This window comes from Gymnoscopelus braueri, assembly GCF_963280865.1.
Source record: "Gymnoscopelus braueri genome assembly, chromosome: 2".
Taxonomy (NCBI): Eukaryota; Metazoa; Chordata; class Actinopteri; order Myctophiformes; family Myctophidae; genus Gymnoscopelus; species Gymnoscopelus braueri.
In genome coordinates this window covers 34512375-34539885 of record NC_137604.1, presented here as the reverse complement: position 1 = coordinate 34539885, position 27511 = coordinate 34512375, and the positions used below count along the sequence as shown (strand labels likewise).

Below are 27511 nucleotides of genomic sequence, written 5' to 3'. Positions count from 1 at the left end.
GGTCGATTGTAGCCTATGTTACAAAAGGCTGCTGGTTTCCAGGGAACCTGGAAGGGGGGAAGAATCAGTCCTTGGAGGAAGAAGAAGATGTGAACGCAGTGAGGGTTTAAAGTAAGACATCTACTGGGAAGTTAAATGTGTCCATGATAACATCTTCTCAGTACAAAGAACACTGTTGAATTTCTCGAGTGTGAGCAGCAGTGTTGCCATGTCGGCTGATTATAAGCGACGTTGGGCTTGTTTTTCTGTAAAGTTGCTTGTTTTTTGGGTTCGTTTCTAACGTGTAGTTGCTTATTTGGGCTTGCTTCCTTTTTTTAAATTATTTAAACTAGTGGTTCTCAAATATTTCCATGTCATGGACCCCCAAATTAGTATGTTTTTGTTCGTTGTTGTCCCTAAACGCCATCTGAAAATGTTCTTGTGCCAGGGGAGCCGCACATACCAGATTTGTGTTGTTGGAATGATTCAAAAATATTTAAAATATATTTTTTTAAATAGCAGATCTATAAGCTCACTGTGAGCTTGTAGATCGGCTATTTTCAATGGTTTGAAGTATTCATGTGGCCTATTTAGTCGCTTCTTTTGGGCTTGTTTTCCTAGACCTCGTCGCTCTCTCACAGAATCTGGCAACACTGCTAGCTGTGTGTTGTTGTAAACAAGCTAGCTAGAACAGCTAGCTCCCTCATTTTGCGTCGCTGAGGTGAGATGAAACAACGTATTAATGTATTATTGTATTGTTGTTATTACAACACTGGCTAATTGATTGATCTATTACCGCCGACTGTTGTGTGATCGCGTTAAAGAAGACCGACCATCTTTGACGAACTTTGCGCTAACTTGGCTAACATGAAATTAATCGATGAATGGCAGGGATACTTTGCTTGCCTGATGAAAGATAAGCGCAACAGTGTAACTAAGTACATTTACTCAAGTACTGTACTAAAGTACAATTTGAGGTATATGAAGAGGCAAATGTTGTTTGAATTCTACAATTATTTGAGAACTTTAGTTACTTTGTAGATTGTGATTATTATTACAAAACATCATCGTGACGCATTGTGAGCTCCTAGATTTTCAAAAATAATTTTATACATTTGAAAACTTAAAATGGGACTTTTGGTACTTTAAGTACATTTTGATTTAAAAAAATACTTTTGTACTATTACACAAGTAAAACTTGCGAGTACTTCTTCCACGGTTCCACCACTGGTACGTGTTAATAAGGAGCAGTAAAAAAAAAAAAGTACGAATGAACGGGTCACCACCAGTAGTGACGTATGCACTAAGCAGTGTATTTTTGTTTCGTTTTCGTCCTTCAGGAAAGCATGAGAGAGAGAAAAGAGAGAGTATGGTGACAGACCCTGCATGGTTGTATGATGGAAGGACTGGGAAAGGAGCACTCTGTGTGCAGTTCTAGACCATGGCTCAGTCACCCACAACCAGAAGGCTCAACTCTGCTTTGGAAACTCCCAGACTGCCTCTCCACCTTCGAGAACACCACCTCCACCTTTACAAGCAAACAAGTATGTACTGTATGTCAGTGGTTCTCAAACTTTTGTGCCACGTACCTCCAGAAACAAAGATTTTATTTAAAAATGTTCGCTTTAAAAAAATATATATATTTAAAGATTGGCACAAATGTTCAAGATTTTTCAAAAAAGGCGCATGACGTGCTATGAGCTTGTATATCTGCCATTTTTGAATAGCCAAACTACAAAATATGGTTAAAGTGGTTAAAATGATTGTGAAGCTATATTAACTTATTTAGCTAGGGACCCCCTGGTACCCCACCAAAGACCCCTGGGGGTCCCCGGACCCCACTTTGACAACCAATGCTGTATGTGGCTATATGCTCCTACCAGCCCGTCACCCTTCCACTCTAACAAATGACATTTCAGGAAGAGCAGGGTAAATGGAGCAATCTTTCTGTGGAGAAAAGAACAATGCTGTCTCCGGCACAGTGACCTAGTTAGTTAAAAATAGTAATGTTCTTCTTTTTTAAGTAATGCCACCTGTTATCCACAGGGCAAAAACAAGATTGTTAGGGTTGAGTCGGTACAAGGGGGAAAGTGCGATGGCTGCTTTTCATATATTTATCAATATTATATCTATCATGACATGAGACTAGATATCGTCCGAGATTTTGGATATATCGTGATATGGCATTATTTACGTGTATTTTTGATGCGTTGTGAGGTTGTTGATCAGATATTTTGCCGTTTTTGAAAATCTTGAACATGGAAATACTAACTAAATCACAATAGGTTTTCAATTAATTGAAGATTGATTGAATACTTATTAACACAATTATTAACAGCACAGAAAGTGCAGTCAAAGGCAATGCTATAAGGATAACACAAAAAGCCCCACAGGCTTGTTTCCATTGTGGTCTATTGTACTCAATTAATCATACAATACCAATACAAAACATATTGGAATAAAGCTCAGAGTAGAATCATAAAGTGTATTTACAGAGAAGGAGGGGTGTGGGCGTTGGGCAGACAAGAGGATTTCTACCATCAAGAGTTAATCTATGTTCACTTGTATTTTGAGGACAGGAGTTCTTTTAGGTTAGTTTGGATTGCAAATTGAGAACCTCATGTCTTTTGGTCATTCCACATTTTGGTGGCAGCATAGTAGAATGCATACCCATGTTTGAGACAAATTTTAGAGAAACTAGGTTGGATGATCTCCTTCTGGTGTTATGCCCATGGGAATCACTCACTCTAGAGAAGTAGTTTGACAGGTTTGACAGGACACTGATCCTGAGTATTTTAAAGACCTGGTAATGACATAACATCAACAACGTATCAGCTAGTAGATAGTTTATTTCTAAGGGAATACCTAACTTGGTAAGCTAAGTCTTTAAACTGTTTAATATGTAGCTCAAACAATACTACATTTTTGCCTTCATCTCCCATCACTCCACTGCAGAAATTGTGGGTGCACTGTACTCATTGAAATTGCAACACCAACGTCAATGCATGTCATTATTTATTCACAGCATCATCATTGTAACAGAAATACAATTTATATTCCTATTCGATTATTGATTTATTATTCATTTAGTGTTCATCTTATTTCAGTAATTCAGTTCTATTCTTATGACTGTATTCTGTTCTGAGTAGTTACATGTTATGTCTGAATGTAGTGTACTAGCAAAGCAAGTAAACAAGACTGATAATGGGCCACCTGCATATTACGTAGGCTTGAAAGAACTGCTTAGCCAATTTCTTTATCAGCCTGTCTGTTGGGATTCTATTTGTATCCTTGCGGGTTAGATTGTGTCGAGGTCGAGGACATGTATGCAAACAGGAGATGCATTTTGTATCTTGATTCGCAGTGTGTCTCCCTATTACACAGCTGAGAGTGAAACACCATGTTTTTCAGAGTCCAGCAGACAAACGTCAGTCCTCTAAAATGGGACAATTTGCATCCTCTTAAAAATCGTTATTTAAGCTTCACCAACTTTCAGATCAGGGGGCAACCCTGGCAACGGACGCTTTTCACATTTAATGTTTTTATTTTCTTTCATTTCATCATTTATTGTCATCTGTCAAATAATTTACCTAGACATTTAGTAGCAATTCAGCAGTCTTTTCTCCACTAACCGTTTTCCTTTTACCTTTTCAAATCAGTAATAATGATCAAAGAAAGAGAACTCTGGAAAAGAGGTTAAATGATAAGCACTGTCTGTTCTAACAGACTAATGTGATTTCCCTTAAGCTTTTATCGGAATTCTCCAATGAACTTAAAAAACGTCAGCTTTTGGACATGTCAAAAGTGCAACAAATCTGTAGCAATTTTCTCCGGTATGTGCAATATAGATCTCATCTGCTTGTATTTTTTACCAGCTTGTAAAGCAAGCTGATCTAAAAACACACCGCGAAAAAGGGGAGCACCTGTGATGTTTGGAATAAAAAGGGTGCCCGTCACTTTTTGACGATAAGTGCGAATGGTTGAATGTTGAGTTCGGGCTACGGGATCTGTCGCTATGATTACAGCCCTGCAAGCTATGGGATCATCCCTAGCTGCTGGCTACACACTACCACACATGGAGAACACAGACGCTGCAAACTTATAAAGGACTTTCATTTAGGGTCTGAAAATGTAACTGTTTTTGTCCCACATGAAGTGAACAGATCTTGCTTAGAAAGCAGTGCACATTGCTCTCTCTGTTATAATATGAATTGCTTTCTTACAATTTCAATATGAAAGGTATTACTTTGTTCTGGGATGTTCAGCAATAAAAATGACATGCAGTCCATGCACATGACAGTGGCAGCCTCCTCCCAAAGTTAAACTAAGCATATACCGTATACACAGCACATAACTCAAAGTCTGCAATACTTTGAGTGCGCACATCCCCGGGTATGGACTAGTTTTTTATATACACAGATTTACAAATAAAAGGGCGTCCCAGTCGGTATCCCAGTCAATGACATTTATGTCATTTGTTTTTGTTTGGTAATGTTTAGTAAGATGCAAGAGTTATAGGAGTATACTTTTCAAGGGGTATAGCTTGCCACAAGCTGGTCTTAATATGACTGTCATATCTCGTTTCCCCCAGAACGATTACATGGACAACAGAAAACCCATGCTGGAGCTGAAAGATGTCCCCCCTCCTCCACACCATACCTCATCCTCTTCATCCCACCCCTTCCCTCTTGCCTCTCTCCCCCTGCCCCCTCCTTGCTTGCCAGCTCCTCAGCTTCCACAAGATTCCTACCAGCAGCAACAAGGGGGTAGCCCCAAAGTAAGCATTTGCACTCATTGTGAGCACTGCAGCACAGGCGAATATGGGGTTTCGGGTGTCGTAGGAGTTGGTAATAATATAGCACATGGCGGTGTTGTCTCACTCTATATGGCCCCTAGCTCTGTGGAACCATCTATCAGCACTAGTAATACCAGCTCTATAGCCTCATCTCTCAATGCATATCCGCACAACCCTTGCCATGGAAGTGGGGGTGATACCTTTGACTCTATACACAGTCCTGGCCGTTACGAGCTGCATCTGCCCCCCTCTGTAGCCACCCGCAAGCCCCCGTCTGCTCACTGCTACCTCCCCTGCTGTACAGGGCTTCTCCACACCTATCCAGCTGTCCCATGCAGTCAATCCTGCCTCTTCCCAGTTCCTTCTTCAGCCCCCCTCGCTGCCCCTCTCTCTTCTCTACCTTCCCTGCCCTCTGTTCCAACCTCTATGCATGGCTCTTGTCTGCTCTCGTCTGCCTGCTACCCCTGCGGTGTGGACTACAGCTCCACTGCTGTGGGAAGCCAGAGAATCACAGCACATGGTGACCACTCTACCACCACCGCCATCACCACCACCTCCTCCTCAGCACACTTCTACTCTAATCCCATGCACCTAAATGTAGAACGCACAGTTTGTCTGAAGGGGGCACACTACTGCCAGGGATGCATGTTGAAGGTTGGTAGAATTCCCTAGTTTTTATACTTGAGTATACAAAGCACTGGTGACTTAAGTGTGGAAATGGAGGTGTACAAATGTAAATCGATTTTTATATCTGTTGGTTTAATATTTATTATTCATGTTTCTTTAGATTTTTCACACAAACTATTCAATCTGTGACCATTTACAGCCTGTGAATAGTCTGCTGCCTGAGTCAGACAAGGGGTGGCCGAACGTTCCCCTCCCCTCACACCAGACTGCTCCTATCCCAATCCCCATGTGTAACGGCTGTGGCACATCCTCTGACGGCATGCTGCTGCTGCCACCCTCTAGCCTGGGCAAAGGTGGCCAGAAGTATGGTCAGTGGAATCAGTAATTTAAATTTGCATTAACACAATGTACATAAATATATGTGTATTAATTATTACAAGCAGTTCAATCACACACTTGGGGAGAAAACGGCCTGTGTGAGTACAGTGCACATTGTCAGAAATGCCCTGACTACAAATAAACGTGTCAAATGTATTTATATTTTTTGGTAGAAGGGACATCACAGAACGCAAAACAAACCTAACCAAGAAAAAGTGAAATTTCATGATATAGGCCCTTTAAGTTTGATGAACAACTGGGGAAAAAGGAGAAGGTGCTCATAAAGGACTTCTGACTTAAATTAATGTCTTCTGTATTGTGTTTTAAAAGGCTCTCCAGAGAGTGGTGGCCCAGAGAACATCCCGCCAGTAGGTGTATTTTGGGACATTGAGAATTGCCATGTGCCCAGTGGGCGCTCAGCTGGTGCTGTAGTCCAACGTATTCGCAGTCGCTTTTTCCAGGGACACCGTGAGGCAGAGTTCATCAGTGTATGTGACATCAGCAAGGAGTGCAAGGCTGTCATCCAGGAGCTGAACAACTGCCAGGTAACACTAACTGCAATTAATCCATAAAACGTATTGTATTATTTAACCTTTTATACTTTACACACACTACGCTGCAGTTCTTGCATGATTTCCAGGCGTCCTGGTGGTGCAGGAGGAAGGTTCCTGCCCACCACCAAAGGGACTAGGGGTTTTCCAACGGTCGCAATTGGCTGTGTTTTGAGCGTGGGAAGCCGGGCGGGGAGGGTAATCTGTTGCTGCGCTAGTGACTCCTACAGGTTGGTCAGGGAACCTGTTCAGCATGGAGAAGCACTAGGTAGGATGGTGCTTTTCTCCACATGTGTTACCCCCTCCCGTTGTAACTTACTGCCAGGTGGAAAGAAGTGTCTGGTGACTAGCCACTTCATGTGTATTGGAGGAGACTCGTGCTTCTGTAGGGGTTGGCTGTGAAAATTGTTAGAAAAAGGTTGGGGGGGGGGGGATGCATGATTTCCTACAAGATCAAGGCAGTGCATGGAAAATAAAGGTGAAAACAAGATGCCAATCTCACATGAATGTTTACTTCACCAGGTGACTGTTGCGCACATCAACGCCACAGCCAAGAATGCTGCTGATGATAAACTTCGGCAGAGCCTACGGCGCTTTGCAGAAACCCATACTGCGCCTGCCACTGTTGTCCTAGTATCCTGTGAGTTCCCCTCAGCTCAGACTCATCATCTGGCTTATTTTAAGCCTTTGAAGGTCGTCTTATTTTTTTTACAGTGCATCACCGAAGGGGTCAGCCGTCTAGAACAGGCTTTATCTGTATCTGAGTTTGTAGCTCTGTCCCCATAAAGGTCCAGAGATACAATCGCAAACCGCACAAGCATAGATTGGCTGCTATGCCAATCGTAGCTTCATGTTGGCACATGATGGGTGATGTCTGGGCATTGTTTTCAGATAATATGCAAATCACTACAGCTCAATGTCAAATAATGAAGGAAAGCAATTGTCCATTCAGTAAGACTAAAGAGACTGTTTTCATGATTTAGACTAGGGGGATTTAAGACATTTCATGATGTAGACTAGGGGATTGAAGACATTTCATGACGTAGACTAGGGGATTTAAGGGATTGAAGACATTTCATGATTTAGTCTAGGGGGATTGAAGGCAGTTGGCCACAAAACTGCTAATTAATTTGGCCAACTGTTTGAAAGCCTCTTCAATTGTACCTGGGAGCACGCAATCTTATTTTATTAGTAGTAGTCTTACACATTTTCCCATTTGCAGCGGATGTGAACTTTGCCAGTGAGCTGAGTGATCTGCGCCATCGCCATGGTTTCCAGGTGATCCTGGTTCATGGTAGCCACACCTCCCCAGCTCTGCTGCAGCATGCCCATCGCCACGTAGCCTTTGCAGAGATCACCGCTGATCTTCCACCACGTATGGCCATCAATGCACAGGTAGGCCACACAATTTGGTAGTATTTGTCCAACCCTTGATTTGATCTGGGTCTTTTCAGTGGATTAGCATAAATGACCACTCATTAAAATCCTCAGTATTGGTTTAACTAAAATGGAACCATTCCATAGACCCGTAAGGGTCTATTTGGTTCCATTTGTGCACTTGGAGTTAAATTAACACTCAGGATTTTACAGTGCAGCGATCATCTTCAGTTTGAGTTTATCAAGGGGGGGTCTGAGTAATGCAGTTCGAATGTTGAAAGGAATGCCACCTTGACAGCAACCTCATAATCTTCCTCAGATTTGCTGGGCATTGCATGTGAACTGATGCTTGTGTTGTTAAAAGGGGGATACTACATTCATGTCTTTCAAAAAATAAAAGAATCCAAACCCAGAGTGCGGCGCTGTTTCTTCCTCCTCCCTCCCCCCCAGCCTAGTTTCAACCTCCTCTATGTGCACAACCTTCCTGTCAACTGTGACAAGAGCTTCCGGAATGCTGTGAAGGTCAGGCTTCGCCGCCTGTCCGACAACTGCGGTGGCAAGGTGTTGGGCGTGTCCCAAGGCACAGCAGTCCTTCGCTTTGGTAGCCAAGAGGCTGCCGAGCGTGCTCGCAAGCGCATGGAGAATGAAGACGTTTTTGGCCACAGCATCAGCCTTTCATTTTCCCCCCGGCCCAACGGCGATACAATTCCTGAGTCCGAGCCTCAACTCCATCCCACGCCCCAGTCCTATCCGTTCCAGGATACTCTGCCTATCCATCCCCTATCCCTATCCTCGTCCTTCTCCTTTCTACCCTTGGAGAAGCCCAGGTCCCCCAGGAGGCGACGGCGAGCAGCCCGCCTTTACCAGACCCCCAGCCTCATGCCCGAAAGGCCCTACAGCCCCAGGAGGGGTTGCAGTGGGCCTCCCGGTGGTGTCCCAGCCAAGCCCCATCAGGTCAGCAGCCATGACAGTGCCTGCACCCCCCCCACCCTCAAACCCCAATCGCCTATAAATCCCTGCCTGAGCTTCTGCATGACGCTTCTTCCTGATGTGCCATCATATCGCTTGTTGCGCTTGCTATGTGTGATTCATCTGCCTAACCCCTGTCTGTGCTGGCAAGCAGCTTCTCAGTCTTAAATTAGTGCTTTTTCTGTCACCTTCGTTGTGTGATATGTCCCTTCTTTCATTCTCAATGTTTCTGTCTGGTTTTAGTGTTTATGTTCAATTTGTCGTCTTTTGTGTGTTTATGTTCAATTTGTCGTCTTTTGTGTCAAACATCTGTTCATCTAATATAGCTTCATCTGATTAACAAATTTGGTTCATCCCTCTTTATCAGCCTGCAATGCCTTATGGTTGATCTTAGTCAAGTAGTTCTGTAAAGAAAACCGACCTGACCATTGCTTCTTGGTTTTTCTCTATGTATTCTTTCTAATCAAACAAAGCTCAGGTGGAGAGCCATGCATGACTGAATATTGTGCCATTTTCATGCCATTTCCTGTGTTCGCTCCCCTTGCCTTGTTTTCATTTGTGCTTACAAACTGATTTGTTACATTCCCTTCTTGTGATGTTCTAACCTCTAATTTCTGCCTTGCGTCTTTGTGGTTCAGGAGCTAGGTGGTGTGGAGATCAAGCCCAAGCTGGGCTTCCACCACCTGGATAAAGACCGCACTGGCTCCTCTTCCCCCCAAAGCAATGGGGAGACGGTAACCACAGAACAGCTGCCCAAGGCTGGCCTTATTGGAGAGTCCATGTACAGGAGAAGGTACTTGAATGAATAGTAATGACATTGAAGAGAAATATGATTTCATCTTTTGATAAGCTCATCTTCTGCTTTACATTTAGCAAGTTGACATTTAACAAGTGGGTAAGTGCAAAATTGTGGCTTAATTCTTAACAGGCCTGTCTCTTCTGTCCTCCAATGTAGAAGGGAGTGCTCTAGTCCTCGCAGTGCGACAGACTCCTCAGTGGAGCGAGGAGAGTTCCATGTCAGCACACCCTCGGCCTTCAGCAAGTTGAACCTCCACAGGAGTTTCAGCCCCCTTGTTCACACCCAGGGCTCCTGGTCCCCCAGGTGACATATTAGCTGTTCAAAACTGCATGGTGGGAAAAGTAATTAAAACAAAAAAAAATATTAACTGAACCTAATCCACTCATCGTTATGCTACCTTTCCCACTTCACTGCCTTATCTGTCTCTCGCTTTATTATGTTTAATAGCATGTATCATTACATGGTCCTGTATATAATTTGGGGATTTTTGCTGTTCTGTGGTTAACAAGTTATGTATTACTTTCTCCATTTCCCAACTCAAGGAGCGCATCTCCCTGCCTGTCCAGCCGCTCCTCACCCCTCCTGGCTGCCGCCCGTAGTCCTTGCCCTGATGAGCCCTTCTCTGAAGGGGCAGATGTCCAAGTGACCAACCTGGACTACAGGATGTCCCGCAAGGATCTGCAGCAGGCACTGCACGACACCTTCTCCCGATATGGCAAGGTGGGTTATGAGAAAGCGACGAGCCTTAAGAGGCTGTGGTTTGCTGTGGATTTTAGAAAGGCTAAAGGCCTCTACACACCAAGGGGAATGGAAATGCATCCATGGAACGTTCAGTAAATATTGTAAACGAGGTGTGATACTGATGCATGCAGACCAGTAGGGGTGGTAAATATAATCGATTCAGCAATTAATCGCGATTCGGACATGGACGATTATGAATCGATTAACAAATGTCAAAAATCAATTATTTAAAAAAACGAATGTTTTTTTTTTCATCATATCGCTAATAGCACAGAGCAGCAGCCATATTTTGGTTAGTTATCAGAATATTGAGAAGCCTCTGTTATAAGTCAGTATTATTTTACAAAAAAGGACTATTTTACAAAAAAGGATATAACCTTCCAGCTGACAGTGACACATCTCTTCCATTAGTTTTTATTATCAATAAAAGATAATGGAAGTAAATTAATCGCAATTGAATCGTAGCCCTCTGAATCAAATTGAATCGTCAGGTACCTACTGTACCAATTTCCGCCCCTACAGTCCAGGTATGTGTTTGTTGAGTATTTTACGAGGGGACTCAGCCAATACAATCATAAAGGACTGCTACTATCTCTTTAGAATGAGTGATATCCTAGCTAATTGTTTTTCTTGATATTCTCATTGTGATTGTTAATCACAATTATGAGACTTGACTATTTTGATTACGTGAGTCACTTTTCCTTATAGATAAGATTCTTCTCCGTGAGGGGACCTGAATTATTGTCCATGTGAATCAAAATGGTTTTTTGTAACTATGTTGGGGTTGTACTTCACATTTGGTGTGTGTTTGTGTAGGTGAAGGGTGTGGAGCTGAGCCCTCACACAGACTACCAGTTGAAAGCCACAGTCCAGATGTTCTCCCTCCAGCATGCTATAAGTGCTGTCAGTGGCCTTCACCGTTACAAGATAGGAGGAAAGCGCATGCAGGTCTCTCTCATCACTGGAGGCAGCAACAACAAGTCCCTTGCCCTGCTCAGGTACATTGTATAATACAAATAGTGTGCCATGTTTGATTACGTCTTGTATTAATTCACTGGATGATTTTTGCTTAATGATATTTATGGATAGTCACATCTAACAAGGCGCTGGATGAAAAACTAGTACTGAATGCACAAATAGCATTTTATTGTGGACCATTTTAGATCAAAATGTTGCAAATACTAGGGAGCTTTTATTCCGATGTGCAGACACGTTTCCCATCTTTCATGTTTTTTTAGATGCAATCCACAACTTGGTAGTGAATAAAATGACGTTATTTTAAATTGTATGTTAATAGAAAATAGCTAACAGAGCTGTGGTGGTTGGAGGTCTCTGATCTTCTACTGAGAAATGTAGAGCCTGTGGTCATGTACAGTATGACCACTAGTAGTTGGCAAGGGGTATTGAGAAATTGTGGTGAGGTACTGTAGGACCACTACTGATTGACAAGAGTTACTGTATGAAGCTGAAAGCGTATCTTGGCTCAATAGTTGAAATTCTGGCGCTTATGTGGGTTTGGCTCCTAGCTAGGAAATATATCTTACAGATTGCAGCTTAAATTCTCTCTTGGAGCGCTGTTTGATTGTTGAACAAGCCATTTTTCTTGTTTGGAATTCTAATTGAGTTTCTGCTTTGTTTCTATAGCACTGAGATTATCAGCATCCTTCAAGATGCACCTGCCCACTGCCTCCCTCTTTTCAAATTCACTGAGATCTACGAGAAAAAGTAAGCAATGGTCTAATTTTTCAACCGCAGCTCTCCATTTTTCATGTTTTTGAAATGTATATTTTAAACGTACACTCAAATTAATTTTCACGTCCACTGTCCCCGTTGCCACACTCCAGGTGTTCCCGCAAATTAGTAGTGGGAGATCTCTACAGACTGCCAGAAGTGGTGGCGTTGCGGGACCAGGGAGGTTCCAGACTGCTGTGTCTTCTTCCCAGCAGCCAGATGCGGCAGAGTCCACTAGGTTCTTCCCAGTCCCAGGAGGGCTCTTCTTCAGCTAGCGGGAGCCCTGTGGTGTTTGAAGAGCTGGAGTATCACGAGCCCATCTGCCGTCACCACTTCACCCAGCAAGACTTCAGGTATGGAACAGAACATGCATGCGCAAGGAGCGTGTGTCCTGTTTTGTCTGTCACTTCAGTAATCGTATACTTTGTTTGGTCACTCTGTCGCTTCTGCAAAGACCTACTTCATATTCAAATGGTTAAACTATTCTGTGGAGGTCTGCTTGAGCAGCTGAAGGTTAAATTATTGTAAAGTTCCTTGTTGGGGCATTATTTATTCAATGTTCCTCAGCCCACTTTTCAGAGTTCTGCAACTGAGTGACTTTCACGACTTTCACATCATTACTGCTACTGATTTCCCCCCGTTTTGTTTTCACAATTTACTATGCAGCGAGGCCGACTTTGACCCGGACTCCTATAAAATCCCATTTGTAGTGATGTCTCTGAGTGCCTTGGCCTCTCAGGTCCACAGTCTGCTGCAGTCACATGAGGGCACCCTTCCTCTGCTTAGGTAAGAGCTGGATGTTAAATTAATACACAGCCCAAGTTTACATATAGTCCCTGTCGGGCAAAACATTTGTATGTCCAAAACCGTTACTTTTCAGGATATTGGAAATGGAAAAACAAACTGTGTTCCAATGAATGCAGTGTAGTTATTATTAGTCACAAGCTCTTCTTAATACTTAACCAGCTTTCACTTTTAAATGTTTTTAGAAAATAGCTAATCAAAAGCTCACAATGCATTGCAATGTGACGGGTTGTGAGTTTGTAGAACGGTTATTTTTTATACCGTCATACAACAAAATTGAAATATGAAAGAAAATGTATTGGATCGTTTTGAACCGTATAAAGTAGGGCATTCACAGAATAGTCCAATATTCGAATATTCGAATATCAAACCGACTATTCGACTATCAAACCACTATTCGACTATTCGGAAAAAATAAAAAGGCATTTTTTTTTTTTTTTTCTAAAGATTTTTTTTTTTTGTGGCTTTTCTAGAGCAGACATGCAGCTGTGAGCTCTGGTGTGACGTCAACTCGCATTCCTTGAGTCAAGTCATCAATGCAATTGGAAAAAAAAAAAAAAAAAAAAAAAGTTTTTTAAATTTTTTATTATCTAATCGAATATTCGAATACTTTTGGGTCGAATAATTCGAATACCATAAATCACTATTCGTTAATGCCCTAGTATAAAGTGAATGTGTTGTATTTTACTCAGCTTTCCTGAGTGCTATGCAGCAAAGTTCAGCCCACTCCAGCTGGGTGATGAGACGGTGGAGGGTGGTGTTCCCCTGGAGCACCTCATCACCTGCATCCCCAGCATCACAATTGTCACTGCCCAGAATGGCTTCAAGGTCATCAAATGGATGCACAGCAAACCGCCAGCTCTTAACCCAGGTAAGGAAACTCTTGAGCACCCAAAGTAACCGGTCCAGAAAGTGAAGGATCAATTTCCTTTCATGCGTGTGGTGGTACAGTATTACACTTGTAGTATTATGTGTCTCCCATAAAGGACAATGAACACTTAAAAAACACACCCAGTGTTAGTAAGCAGTGCTTACTCTGTTTGATGAGTGTGTGTGTGCTGGTTTTCAGGGCAGGCGGTACTGCTCTATTTGATGTGTGGGTGCTGATATTCAGGCGGTACTACACCATGATGTGTGGGCGTTGGTATTCAGGTGGTAGTGGTACTATAGTTGATGTGTGGGCGCTGATATTAAGGCGGTACTACACCATGATGTGTGGGCGTTGGTATTCAGGTGGTAGTGGTATTACTCTAGTTGATGTGTGAGCACTGGTATTCAGGCTGGGGGCTTACAGCATTGATACTGTACATGACATGAATTCAAATCTTTTGAGAAATCATGGCAACAAAGATGACCACTGCACAGCGGGGGGCTTACATCACATAGACTCGAGCTATACTTGACTAAACACTATCTAGACTATTTTAGTTTGTGTATTTATCATATCAGTCTTATCTGTTGTTAAAATGATGGGCTGCACTAGCCCTCCTGTTTTCGTGCCTAGAGGGGCGGGTTTTAACATCTCCGGCGAGAGAATGCGTGTGATCCCATTGGTTCACCGATCTGTCCGTCAGCCCCCGCCCCGTCAACGCAACATCACGAGCGACGCCCACTGCACTCTGGTTGGTTGGGGAAATGAAACACTTCCTATACCGGGCACACCGACGCGCTGGTCTAGGCTTTTATTTTTTAGCAAAACGAAACAATAAAAGCCTGGAGATCGAGGCTATTAAAATGATAAACGGTGCATGCCTGCAGCGCAGTGTGCAGACAGCCATCTAATTTAGCTTTGCGCTAGTCCTACTTTAGTAAGTAATCCTACTTTATTATAATCATTATCATCGTCCTATTATAAATGTGCGAACTGTTCGTTAATTCTGAATATATTCCTGGAATCACAACATAGCTGAGGGACACATGTTTACAATTTGCTTGTAGAGTTGTGAGTTAAAAAAAAGAAATGTTTACCAACTTTATCTCTATCCTCCAGAGCCATGGATACAGCGCTGCAAGAGCCCAGTGGGGAACCCTCAGCTCATTCAGTTCAGTCGGGAGATTATTGATCTGTTGAAGAGTCGGCCATCATGTATTATGCCCATCAACAAGTTCATACCCTCTTACCATCACCACTTTGCCAAGCAGTGCCGTGTCTCTGACTATGGCTACTCCAAGCTGATAGAGCTTCTAGAGGCTGTGCCACATGTTTTGCAGGTACTTATTTTTTTATACGTTATGTAAATACGTCTGTCCATTGCTAATGTTTAATCATGCACCATATGTCTGCTGTACTTTGCAGTTATAGGAGAGTTAAGAAAATTGAAAAGAACACAAGGCACAGTCAACCTATACACAATGTCTGGGAGCTTGCACAAAAAGAATTTCACCCACTCTTTTACACCTGTAATCGTGTAATATTACCACGGTTATTGAAGTTCTGATTTTATTTAACACTGACCCCACTTTTGTGTCATACAGATCCTAGGCATGGGCACCAAGCGCCTTTTGACCCTAACTCATCGTGCCCAGGTGAAGCGTTTCACTCAGGATCTCCTCAAACTGCTCAAGTTCCAAGCCAGCAAGCAAGTGGCCATTAAGGACTTCATGCAGGCGTACCATTGGTCAGTACACCTAGTACTGTTCAGTTTGGCATTTCTTTGTGTCCTTTTTTTATGTAGATGTTTTTCTGCATCCTTTTTTTTGTTTTTAAAGCTCCAATTTATTAACAAATTTTCATTTTATGTTGGATGATCTTGAGTATTGGACTGCTTAAGCATTGTGGGTTTTCTATTTTTTTTTAATATTCTATACCAGGTGCTTCTCCAGGGACTGGCGGGTTATAGATTATGGCATATGTGACCTGCTGGATCTCCTGGCTGAGATCCCTGACACCACCATCACTATAACGTACCAGGACACAGACATGGTCATCTCTGTCCCCAAGAGAGGTCAGAAGAACAGTTTATCCTCATTAGGAAACAGTAGGGCAACACTGATGAAGGAGTACTTTTGTACTAAATAACTGAATAAACAACGTGTTGGTAGTTTGATTTTAAGAAGCGTAATTGATATGGCACAAAGAATATCAGACTGGATTAATACAATTAAACTCATCTGTTCCTCTGCATCCACCCTCAGAGCGTACAGTAGATGAGATGGAGCGTACCAAGCAGTTTGGCAAGGAGGTGGTGGACCTGCTGCGTCACCAGCCCCACTGCCGCATGCCCTTCAGCAAGTTGATCCCCACCTACCATCACCACTTTGGTCGTCAGTGCAAGCTCTCCTACTACGGCTTCAATAAGCTCATAGAGCTTTTTGAAGCCATCCCTGATGTACTGCTGGTGAGATGGAAAGGGCTCAAATATCTTGCAGTGTTGTACAAACATTTGACTGGTGGCACTCTCAAATCCCGATTCCTCGTCAGCTATCGTGCCACAGGTTGAGGACATGCAGTATGTCTCTCGCAGTAGGTGTCTGCTAAATTAATCTTCAATTATGGCATCAAATCTGAGCAGGGACACAGATACTTTTCCGGATTGAGTGTGCTAGATAAGCGCTTCTGCTAAATGCCTGAATTGTAAATTAGTCGGATGTGTTACTAATATCCAGTGGTGGAAAGTAACTAAGTACATTTACTTAAGTACTGTACTTAAGTACAATTTTGAGGTATTGGTACTTTACTTGAGTATTTCCAATTTTCAATACTTTTACTTCTATTCCACTACATCTCAGAGGCAAACTACAATTATTTGAAAACTTTAGTTACTTTTCAGATATAAATTATGATATAACGAAACATACATTAACCATTTTAGCCCTATTTTATACCTAGGCTATTTGAAAATAGCCGATCTACAAGCTCACAACGCGTCGCATAGCGACGTGTTGTGAGCTTGTAGATCTGCTATTTTCAAATATTTAGTACTTTTACTTTTGGTACTTTAAGTACATTTTGATGCCAATACTTTTGTACTTTTACTCAAGTAAACTTTTAATTCTGGACTTTAAATTGTAACAGAGTATTTTTATATTGCAGTATTGGTACTTTTACTTAAGTAAATAATTTGAGTACTTTTTCCACCACTGCTAATATCTAATGCTCCAAACCCTCAGGTGTTGGAGTGCGGTGAGGAGAAGGTTCTGACCCTAACAGAGGTGGAGCGCATTAAAGCACTGGCGGCCCAGCTGGTCAAGCTGTTGCGAGCCCAGAGAAACTCCAGCCTCCCTGTCACCCAGCTGCTCAGCGAGTACAGCAAGACCTTTGGCTATGGCATGCGCCTGCAGGACTATGACGCCAGCTCTCTGCCCGCTTTGTTGGCCAAACTTTGCCATGTTGTCAAGGTAAGGCCTGCCCGATTGAGAGTTAAGGGACATTTCTGCATTTCCACTTCAGATATTCTTTTAACTGCTTTTAAAAAGCATGTGTCAAACAACAGTTGGGAAGATATTCACAATGCATTTCTAAATGCCCCCTAGTGGCTTCTCAAAGCATAACATGGAAGTCGCTATTTTGAATCGGCAATGGGTCATCTGTGTGATTTGTGCAGATCTGTTGAGAAAATGTTTGGGGGGTGACGACTGAGAGCCAGACTAAAAACACCCCAAGGAGTGGGGCCTATATTAAATGAAAGGGGATACATGTTTGGAGGATGCAAATCAATCGACTGTCAAGCAGACCTGTCAACAAAAGTCAGCACATGCCCGAAGAGCCGGAGCCTGTCAATTTCAGTGCATTCGTAAATATGCTCTGAGCTCTCTGGTCGTTCTAAAATTCAGCGCGTTGTGATCAGGGGAGCACTCAAAGCGCAAATATTTATAACGATGGTGGAGGAAGTCATGCAAAATGCAATGTTTGCAGCTTGTTTGATACTCTACTGATTCTTTGATATATTTTTTAAGCGGTGCAGCGGGCGTGTGTGTACGTGCATTCATGTCCATGTGTCTGTTAGGAGCATGAGATGCGTGCACCTTGGGACCATCAAAGTGTGCAAAGCATGTCGAAGAATAATTTTCATTTGTGTCAGCGCATGTTATCGTAATAAGGTGTCTTTGTGTGCAAAACAAATAGTTGGGTCTTTATTTTTTACACACCTGGCTGGCTACCATTTTATCCAGCTGGACATTTTGGATTAGAACATGATGGTACTGGAAATTTACATTGCTTTTACTGTCTGTGCCAGCTATATACTGCCTTTAGATTTTAACTTTAACAGTTTATTTTATTCTGTGTATGTTTTGAAACATGCATGTTCTGTTTTTGTTAAAAAATAGATACTATATCTCAATGAGATCTACCTGATTAAATATAGATTTATCACAAAAATAATACACATAATATGACTTGAGTATACAATGTCCACTCAAACATACCTCCGGAAACCGGACCCCTCTCATGAGTCTGTCTTTTGCCTGCTAATTCATCCTTCTCACGTTTTCCCCCCCTAACCAGTAGGTAAAATGCACCAGGAAAGCGAACTAGGCACAGTTTTCTGGCAAAAATATATGTATAGATTTGTCACCTTTTTTGGGCCCTCACCAGTTAGCATCCCTGTGAGTTTCTGATGGGGTTGCATTTAAAACGAAGCCATCTAATGAGAGGAACAATTTTTTCAAATATCTCCATATCTCCTAAGGTGGTGGATGGTCTGGAGGGTCGAGAAGTACAGTTGATAAACAGAAAGTCTCTGCGCTCGCTAACCTGCCAACTACTGGCCCTGCTTATGTCCCTGGAGGATGAGCAGTCAGCCATTGGTCTGAAAGTGGAGGAGCTGAGCCAGCGCTACCTGGCTGTCCACAAGACGCCACTTAATCCCTGTGAATATGGCTTCCTCTCCCTCAGTGAATTGCTGAAGAGCTTGCCCTACCTTGTAGAGGTGAATTTAACAAATTGTTTCTCTTCCGTTCTACAAAACCTGTTTCTAGCTTGCTGCTTGTTCTAAAGTTTCTCATGTTCTCAGTTTCTGGCTTGCTTGTTCTAAAGTTTCTCCTGTTCTCTTCTCATATATTCTCTTTTCTGTTGTACCCCTACCAACTGCTTCCTATGTGCATATAGTTAACCATTTTTACAATGGTCCTCTTTCATCCCCCTCAGTTGTACTATGAAGATGCCAGTCAAGACGCAACTTTATATAGCCGCAGTGCCAGCGGTCGGGAGGAGTGGGTTAGACTCACCAAGCTTTACCAGTTTGCCCGTAACGTGCGTTCCCTACTCCACACCTACCACTACAACCAGATCTTCCTCACAGAGTTCCCCGGAGCCTATGGCAAGTTCACAGGCTGCAGCCTTCAGCCACGAGCTTTCGGCTACACCAGCACTGATGAGCTACTAAGTGCTATTCCACAGGTTTGAGACGCCTCAGTTTACTTCAAAATGAATATTGAATTATTTATTTTGGTTAATTGAAATTATGAGATTGTACAACAAGCGTATGCTAAAATGTTACACATCAAGCTTAAATGTTTGTTTCTGAAGGTTGACTTGTGTATTCTCATCAATCAGGTGGTCTGGATCAAAGGGCACAGCCACAAGAGGATTATCGTTTTGAAGAACGATATGAAAGGTAAACGAGACACACTATATATTTAAATTATACTTAAGTAATAATCATAATCCTGGGTAGTATCCGTTTTGTTTTTTTACATAGTTTCATTTACACTCAGGATTTTGCAGTGTACTTTTAAGTCCCCATTACCAATATGCAATTAGCAGATGGATATCATGTCATTTTGAGGTAAAAATATGGTCTTTTGGGGCTTTCTTCCTGGGACTTAGTGGGAGGTACAGCCTTATGCTTATCATCTGGCAAGTAAGATGCGATTTTTCTAGTGTCTCATCTGCCCTTCGTGTGTGTTTATGTGCACTGTTTGGTGTCCAGCTAATAAGGCAAGCTCTGCAGCATTTGACAGCCCCCTGCCAGAGGAGGAGAACAGGGAGAGCCGCAGAGACAGCCTCTCTAGTGATGCCACCTCAAGAACTCACAGTCCAGGTAAAATAACAAGAAACAAAAGTCGACATTCTTGAGAAACTACGAAGAGGTTTGTAAAGTCTCGATACAAAACGCAAATCAAGATGGAAATTGGGGAAACAAACATTTAATATCAAAAGTAAAACAAAACGAAATAAAATATTTTTTTTGTGCTATTTTTATACACTCTAGTCTAGTGGTACTAACGCTCTTTTAGATGAAGGAAATGTCACATGCTTCTTCTTAACGCTGTAGGGATGCTAGATGATGGTGGAACAGGAGATGGAGAACTTCTGTTCTTGACCTCCCCAGTAGATCTGCTGTGTGGTCCTGTGCCGTCCTGCCTGCCCTCCCCTGAGCTCCACCCAGACCCAGTTCTTCTGCCGGCTGACCTCATTCACTTTGAGGGAAAGACCCCACCACCTCCAGCAACCTCCATAGGTTAGTGCTTATATGCCCCACATGAATGCTTGCCTTTTAGTGTTTAAGCCAGATTCAACTAGGAGAGGTCCTAAAAAGCAACGTCCTTTGACCAATTCTGACAAGCCTATACCATTACCAGTATTATTTGGGGCAATTTAGTTAACTCATTCACTGCCAGAACAATTACATAAATAAATCATCCACTGCCAGCGATTTTCTTACCTTTTCAAGTAGTCACAGAATATTTATCTCCAGTATGATCGATCCCCTGATCATTGCTACTCACGGGGGGGGGGGGTTTCACTGTGCTTCTGCAAAAAAAAGAATGGCACGTCTGGTCAAAAATGCATGGTAAAACACAAAGTCGTCCTTGGCAGTGAATTAATTAATTTTGGTTAGTTATGGAATTCATCCATTAAAGATGTTGGCACATGCGCTGAATGACCCATAACATTCCTTAATTCCACCAGTCCAGTCTGCACTCGTTGCTCTGTTATCTGATGGCTGATAGATCAAAACAAGATGGAAAGGGAACCTGTGCATGGCCCTATCTAGACTGGGGGGAGGGACCGCAAAAAGGCTGCACAATTTACAAGCTGCAACCATTGCATTTTAATCATTTGACAGTGTATATAATTATATATAATATGTATATAAAGATTGCCCACAAAAAGTTCGTAAACTTAACTTGGGTTGATTATTTCTCCCCTTAACTCTATAAACGCCATTGACTCAAAAACGCGTCAATTACTACTTAATCCACCCACGCCATCGACGCGTTTGACGCGTTGGATGCGCGTTCATTGTTTAATCTCTGATTGCGCTATGCTGCTTAATAATCAATGTTATTTTCGAGTTCGACTTACTTCACCCACATCTGCATCCGGTTTCATGACCTGGGTTCCGTTTCCGGTTTTTGATTTCCCCCCCCCGGTCATTTTCGTCCAGAATAAGTAAACAAACGGTTTTTCACACGGTATATCAAATGAACGGACAGGTTCTCTTCTATAATCTATGGTCTGGGTGACGATCAGTCATCACCGTCGTGTATCACATCGTAATTTTGGCCGATCGGACAATCTGAGCCAACGTCACATCCGTTTTGATGTATATCACTGTCTAATCTCTCAAGAAGGGTGTCAGTGAACCAACGACCTGATCAAGCTGTCATGTGCTGCTCTCTAGTGGCGGATTTGTGCTGCGTCTTTAAAATTCACTCTGATAAATTATTTTCATGAAAATTTTCAAAATAAAAAAACACGAAAATTGCTGGCACTGGGGGAGTACTTTATGAAAATACTCTGGCAGTCAAAGAGTTAATACCAATAGTAGGGGGTACTAAGTGAAAAATCGTTACGCGGCGGATAAAAGCATGAAATTTGATACAGATGTCCCTTGGGTCATCCTAAAACATCCTAGAAGGGGTGCCCAAAAAAATCTTAAACAGGAAGTGAGTTATGTACAAAATCCAAAATGGCCACCTAAACTGTTGACCGTTGACTCAAAAGACACCAAAATAATCTCCAAAAAGCATAAAATGTGGCACACATGTCCTTTGGGTCATCCTAAGACATCCTAGAAGGGGAGCCCAAAAAAATCTGAAACAGGAAGTGAGTTATTGACCAAATTGAAAATGGCCGCCTAGTGTTGTCGATTGACTCAAAAGACAACTAAAGAATCTCCAAAAAGTATAAAATGTGTCACACATGTCCCTTGGGTCATCCTAAGACATCCTAGAAGGGGTGCCCAAAAAAGTCTTCAACAGGAAGTGAGTTATTGACTAAATTGAAAATGGCCGCCTACAGTGTTGGCGATTGACTCAAAAAGCCTATAGAATCTCCAAAAAGTATACAATTTGGCACATATGTCCCTTGGGTCATCCTAACACATCCTAGAAGGGGTGCCAAAAATAATCTGAAACAGGAAGTGAGTTATTGACTAAATTGAAAATGGCCGCCTACAGTGTTGAAAGATGATGCAAGATACCTACAGAATCTCATAAAAGCATGAAATGTGGTACAAATGTCCCTTGGGTGATCTGAACGCATCCTACAAGGGGTGCACAAAAAGGTTTTAAACAGGAAGTGACCGCCTAAAAGCAGTTGACACAAAAGAAAACATAAGGGGACGTCATAAAAGTGTATAATTTGGTACGTACATTGAGTGCTTCTTAATATATTCTAGAAGGGGTTATTTATTTGTTTGCTTGTTTATTAAAATTTTTAGGAAGGGACCATGTTGAAGAAATTCTAAATGGCTGTTTAAACAGTTGACCATGGCAGTCTGAATATTATGCAGACTCAATACGACAGGTTATGCAGTGCATAACTTGCCGTATTTTGTGGTCTACCTTCTGTTTTCATTTCTACATCACTTATTTATTTTACTTTCTGCATAATTTTTTTATTGTACTCTTTGAATCTTCTTTATTTATCTAACTCTCTGCATATTCTCATTTATTTTACTCTGCATCTTATCTTACTCTGCATATTCTTATTTTACTCTCTGCATCTTATTTATTTTGCACTCTACATCTTCTTGCTTGTTTTACACTCTATCTTCTCATGTATTTTCTTCTTGATCATTACTGTTTTTTTGTGATTAGTGTTTAGTAACTACATGTATTCATGTGTGCCATTTCGCAATTACCAGCACATTGGCATAATGCTCTGCAAGGTAACCCAGCATCCCGGCATCTACACTTTCTCGAACAGAAGGGCTCAGCTTCGCAGCCACACTTGAGTTCTCTACAAACTTAAGCAGCCTCTGGCAAGAGTGTCCATAAAGGTGTCCACGAATCAGCGACTTTAATTTATTTGTCAGGAGATGGTAGAGATTGCATAGCTTTCAGGCTTCTGGACCAAATGCTAGATTGGCTGCTCGATTTGAATATTGTAGCAGTGCAGCCCGTGTGGGAGGAGTGTTTTCCATTGAGAGACTATTCAAACTTTTTTTGGCACCCCTTAGGATGCATTCAGATCACCCAAGGGACATTTGTACCAAATGTCATGCTTTTATGAGATTATTTTTTATGAGTGTCTTTTGCATCATCTGTCAAGACTGTACACAGCCATTTTCAATTTAGTCTTTTGAGTCAATAGATAACACTGTAGGCGGCCATTTTCAATTTTGTCAATAACTCAGTTCCTGCTTAAGATTTCTTTGGGCACCCCTTCTAGGATGTCTTAGGATGACCAAAAAGACATGTGTGCCAAATTGTATGCTTTTATGAGATTCTTTAGTTGTCTTTTCAGTCAATCGACAACACTAGGCGGCCATTTTCAATTTAGTCAATAACTCACTTCCTGTTTCAGATTCCTTTGGGCACCCCTTCTAGGATGTCTTAGGATGACCCAAGGGACATATGTGCCAAATTTTATGCTTTTTGGAGATTCTTTTGGTGTCTTTTGAGTCAACGGTCAACAGTTTAGGTGGCCATTTTGAATTTTGTCCATAAGTCACTTCCTGTTTAAGATTTTTTTGGGCACCCCTTCTAGGATGTTTTAGGATGACCCAAGGGACATCTGTATCAAATTTCATGCTTTTATCCGCCGCGTAACGATTTGGCCATTTTTTGTGCTTAGTACCCCCTACTACAAATGGTATTGTATTTTTTTTGTTATTAGTCATCTTTACAACGAGGTATAACTTTTAACTGTAAGGATCGTGGACTGAGTAACAAAGCCAAACGTGTGGGTAACGCCTCCAAATACTTTGCCCCAATAAGGTTCTGTTGGTAATTGCTCTTGTTTTGAGCGGCCTGCCAGCACACACCTGAGAGGTGTGTACTCTGGTACCATTTGCTGAGCATGGGTCCTGCAACTTTGACATCAGTCTTGGTACTGCTGTGAAAATCCGTTTCCACTTGCCATATTGCTCGGGCCTTATCCTGAAGGGACAAACGTGGCATCTTTCCATGGGGGCAGTGTTGCTGCTTGGAGCATACACAAACTCAACAAAGTTGCCAGGCCCATGCTCAGGTGCCAGTCACATGCCTGTGGGTAAATGACAAAACATTTACCTACAAATTTTGCTGCGTTTCTCATTCCACGAATGCTCAATCCTTACAAGCTGTACCTCGTTGTAAAGATGACTAATCAACGATAAAAAATGATACAATACCAATTGGTATAAGTTTCCATTTTTTTTGTTGGCAGTTTATATCGTGATGCATAGTATATACACACAGACTGCATATTGTGTGTGTGTGTGTGTGTGTGTGTGTGTGTGTAAAGCCATAGCGTTTTGTCTGGGAACTCTTATTTGCTGTTAGCTTATCTTGTACTTCTGTTTTCAGAAAGCGATAAACCTGCGGTGTCAGTCAGTCCCACATCTGATGACATGCAGCCTGGTGCTACAGCAGAGTCTGCTGTTGCCCCACCCCGACAGTTTCCAACCAGCAAGGCCACAACCTCAATTGGCAGTCCCAGCAGAAAGGCCCCACGTAGCAAAATTAAGCTAGCTGTTAATTTCTCATTTGCAGCTGGCCCCTGATCGCTCTAGCTCTCTCTGAGATGCACACATCTAGATAGCAGGTGACACATGCAACTCTTAAAGAGAAGAGTTATCTGGTTCCACTTAAGAAATGGTCCTGAAGGACATTGCTCTTGTACCCACTACTTGCCAACAGACTGTTACGTTCTTCTGTCTTCTCAGTTCTGTATTAATAACCATTCATTTTCCCATGTCTTGTTCTTTTCACAATGTGTCCTTGTGAGATTTCTCCCCAAGCTGTGATTTTCCTCTTGCAGATTTTCTGCAACTTTTTGTTTTATTTGTCAGAACCTTCCAACTTCTGTTGGGGTTTCTAGCCAGGGAAGTTGAGATCCATACTGGGTGATGGATCACCTTGTGACTCACAGCGGACAATGAATGAACCGGAAAAATGAGTTAGTTGGCACTGTATGCTGAATATTCACATTAGGAGTGCTGCTAAGACTATTAACAAAGTTGCCTTGCTAAAATCCCAGATATTTAGCTACCAACAATCTCTGTTTATAGAGAATTATTGAGAATTTTATGTTCATAAGTATTGTTAAAGTGAGGAACCGTGATGTTTAGTTGGTGCTTGGCTGTGTCTCAGAAAAGACCTTTCATTTATAAATTTGTACAAAAGCACATTTCACAGTTTTACCTTTTCAGACAGCCACAGAAACTAGTGAATTCTATAATAACTGCCCACTTCATTGTTTCAGGCTTCTCTTAGGGAGTGATTAACATGAAGTGTTTCCTCTGTAGAGATGTTGAGGTAATTTGTCTTTCAGATATTCTCTTGTCCTGTCTCTTTCATGAAATGGACCAGAATTGTTCTTTTTATTAACACTATAGTATTTATAATATTTTGCAGTCTGTAAAGTAGGGCTGAAGTTAATGGAGTAATCTGGTGGAAAGTCGCTGACTGGACTGAACAGGATTCATATTCAGGGAACTGTTAAATGCCGTGTTTTCATGGCCTATAAACGGTTCCAGCTCGGATCTGAAGGTCTTTGTGAGTTATTGCAGCCAGCACTACTCTCAAGAATATAGTTGGACTGGCCAGGCATTTTCTTACACAGTGAAATCCAACCAAATGGACCTGGTTCAATTTAACACTGAGGATTGTACTGTGTAGGCGGCATTAGCAGAGACGTCACTGTGTGTGTCAGCCAGCTGCCAACCCATTTGTTGTTTTAGCTGTACTTAGTCAGTGGTGTGGTTTACACTTGAGAAGGTGGTGTGAAATATGTTTGGTGTGCATAAATAATTGTTATGCATGGTGTAAACCAAGGGGAGCACATGAGAACGGAGACTTTTCTAAGATCCATTCAGTCTTATCATTTCCACAACATTATAGGGATTGTAGACTTGACATCACCCTTGCACTTGCCACTTAAAAGCTCAAGGTTGTTTGAGTAAACCCTGTTGCTGCTAAGCATTGCGTCTGTGGTGATGTCTATGCTAGGTTGATGACTTGGAGGTGAGCTGAGCGCTCCTTAGTTTTGCTTTGTAATGACAAGGTAAATGGGTCTGTGTTTTTAGTGAGATGGGAGGTGGAAGGCTTTATGGGGAACAGAACAGGAAGTCCCCTGAAATATAGTATGACACACAGAGGACCCCCCTGTGGCTCTCTGGAATCTGCCTGGCTTTTACAATGGCTTGTATCTGCCATGGCACTGAAGGAATAGCTTTTGGATGCCTTGCCACACCCATCTCAATCTCATGGAGTTTTTACTTATTGTATGTTTTCTTTGTTTTCTTGTCTCAAGTGCTGATGAGGGTGCTGGTTGTTTGATTCCCCACTAAATGCCTGCTTCCCACAAATGGGTTTAGCAAGACCAATTCACCACTGAAGTTAAGAGGGCTGCTACTGTTTGTTAATAGAACGTGTTTGTAGAATGGGCAGGTGCCCATTTTATCCTTTTCTGTCAGATTTGTTTTTCTATCTAATGTTGGCATTTTCATCATGACTTTCCTCATTGTAAGACTAAATTTAGATTTGAAGTTTAAAGAAGAAAAACAAAACGTGTTGCATGCTGAGTCTCATGCCCTATTCATATCATTATAACCACTCTCCCTATTTCCCAGATTGCCATTTGATATGCTTTTAATTGGGGATGTTGATGGGTTTCCCCCTTAATCTTTTAGTAATTGTCTGAAAACCTCATAAGAGATTTACTTTGGCAATAAACAAATGTGTTTTTGTGTATTTGGCGCAAAACCAAACTCTCACAAGTGCTACAGTGACTACTAACTCAAGAAGGTTAACGCATATTTTCTTTTTGGCTTTCTCCTTGGTTTGGTTACATCAGTGAGAAGCTGTCACACTGGTCAGAATATGCACCTTTGCATAGTTTTGGTTCATTAGAGATATGCTGTGAATTAGGTTGTTAACGGGGGGGGAAATAAATGTTTGAATTCTGGTTCTGTGAAATCTAATTGCATTTATCCATTAGATTTCACAGTGGTACTTTTTGTCATGCCCCCTTGATGTTTAAGTTGCATGTCTCAACTGCTCTAGACTCGTATATGTTCTACTGTTGTAGAATTGTGTATTATGGAACTTCTTTCAGTGACCTAGTCAGATGTGTTTTTCCCTCTTCTCTCACTGATGTATCCCCCCCACCCCACATTCACCTCCCCTTGGTGAATCCTCTGCCTCACAGAAGTTGCTGTAACAGTCTAACATTGTTGATGGGACCAAATTGATTTCTGTTATGAATAAGTAATAAAATTCACAAGCATTAACTCTGGTTGGTAGAGTTTTCTTTTCTGTGATACTCGTATTCAGGTGTTTTTTTACACAACAAAATAACCCACCATATTCCTGAAAGATGCTTTTTATTTAAACATATGTACAGGTAGCTCCAGCTCATCGTCTGCATATGTATTTAACATT

At 41.9% G+C, this 27511-nt stretch overlaps 1 protein-coding gene across 4 annotated transcripts; it reads left to right on the top strand.

Annotated features, from left to right (window-relative positions):
- Positions 1-27360, top strand: marf1 (meiosis regulator and mRNA stability factor 1). Of its 4 annotated transcripts, none has more exons than XM_080448309.1 (27): positions 1-111; positions 1320-1523; positions 4571-4756; positions 5601-5769; positions 6110-6324; positions 6853-6970; positions 7553-7725; positions 8158-8661; positions 9315-9469; positions 9632-9778; positions 10018-10195; positions 11033-11214; positions 11861-11941; positions 12061-12300; positions 12614-12733; positions 13444-13622; positions 14742-14962; positions 15227-15369; positions 15563-15696; positions 15887-16089; positions 16862-17089; positions 18382-18621; positions 18840-19091; positions 19248-19308; positions 19624-19734; positions 19969-20154; positions 24434-27360. In XM_080448309.1, exons 2-27 carry the CDS (start codon positions 1374-1376, stop codon positions 24628-24630), a joined length of 4773 nt encoding a protein of 1590 aa, XP_080304435.1. In that variant the 5' UTR covers positions 1-111; positions 1320-1373; the 3' UTR covers positions 24631-27360. The 4 variants fall into 4 exon arrangements, with proteins under 4 accessions (XP_080304435.1, XP_080304433.1, XP_080304432.1 ...); XM_080448307.1 differs by having other exon boundaries at positions 4571-5428; positions 20026-20154; XM_080448306.1 differs by having other exon boundaries at positions 4571-5428.
- Positions 27361-27511: the final 151 nt, after the last annotated feature.

Coding starts and splice junctions, on each gene's coding strand:
- marf1 (XM_080448306.1), top strand. CDS start 1,374: ATGATGGAAGGACTGGGAAAGGAGCACTCTGTGTGCAGTTCTAGACCA. Junction 6,325..6,852: donor AGGAGCTGAACAACTGCCAG/GTAACACTAACT, acceptor TTACTTCACCAG/GTGACTGTTGCGCACATCAA. Junction 20,155..24,433: donor ACCTCCAGCAACCTCCATAG/GTTAGTGCTTAT, acceptor TTCTGTTTTCAG/AAAGCGATAAACCTGCGGTG.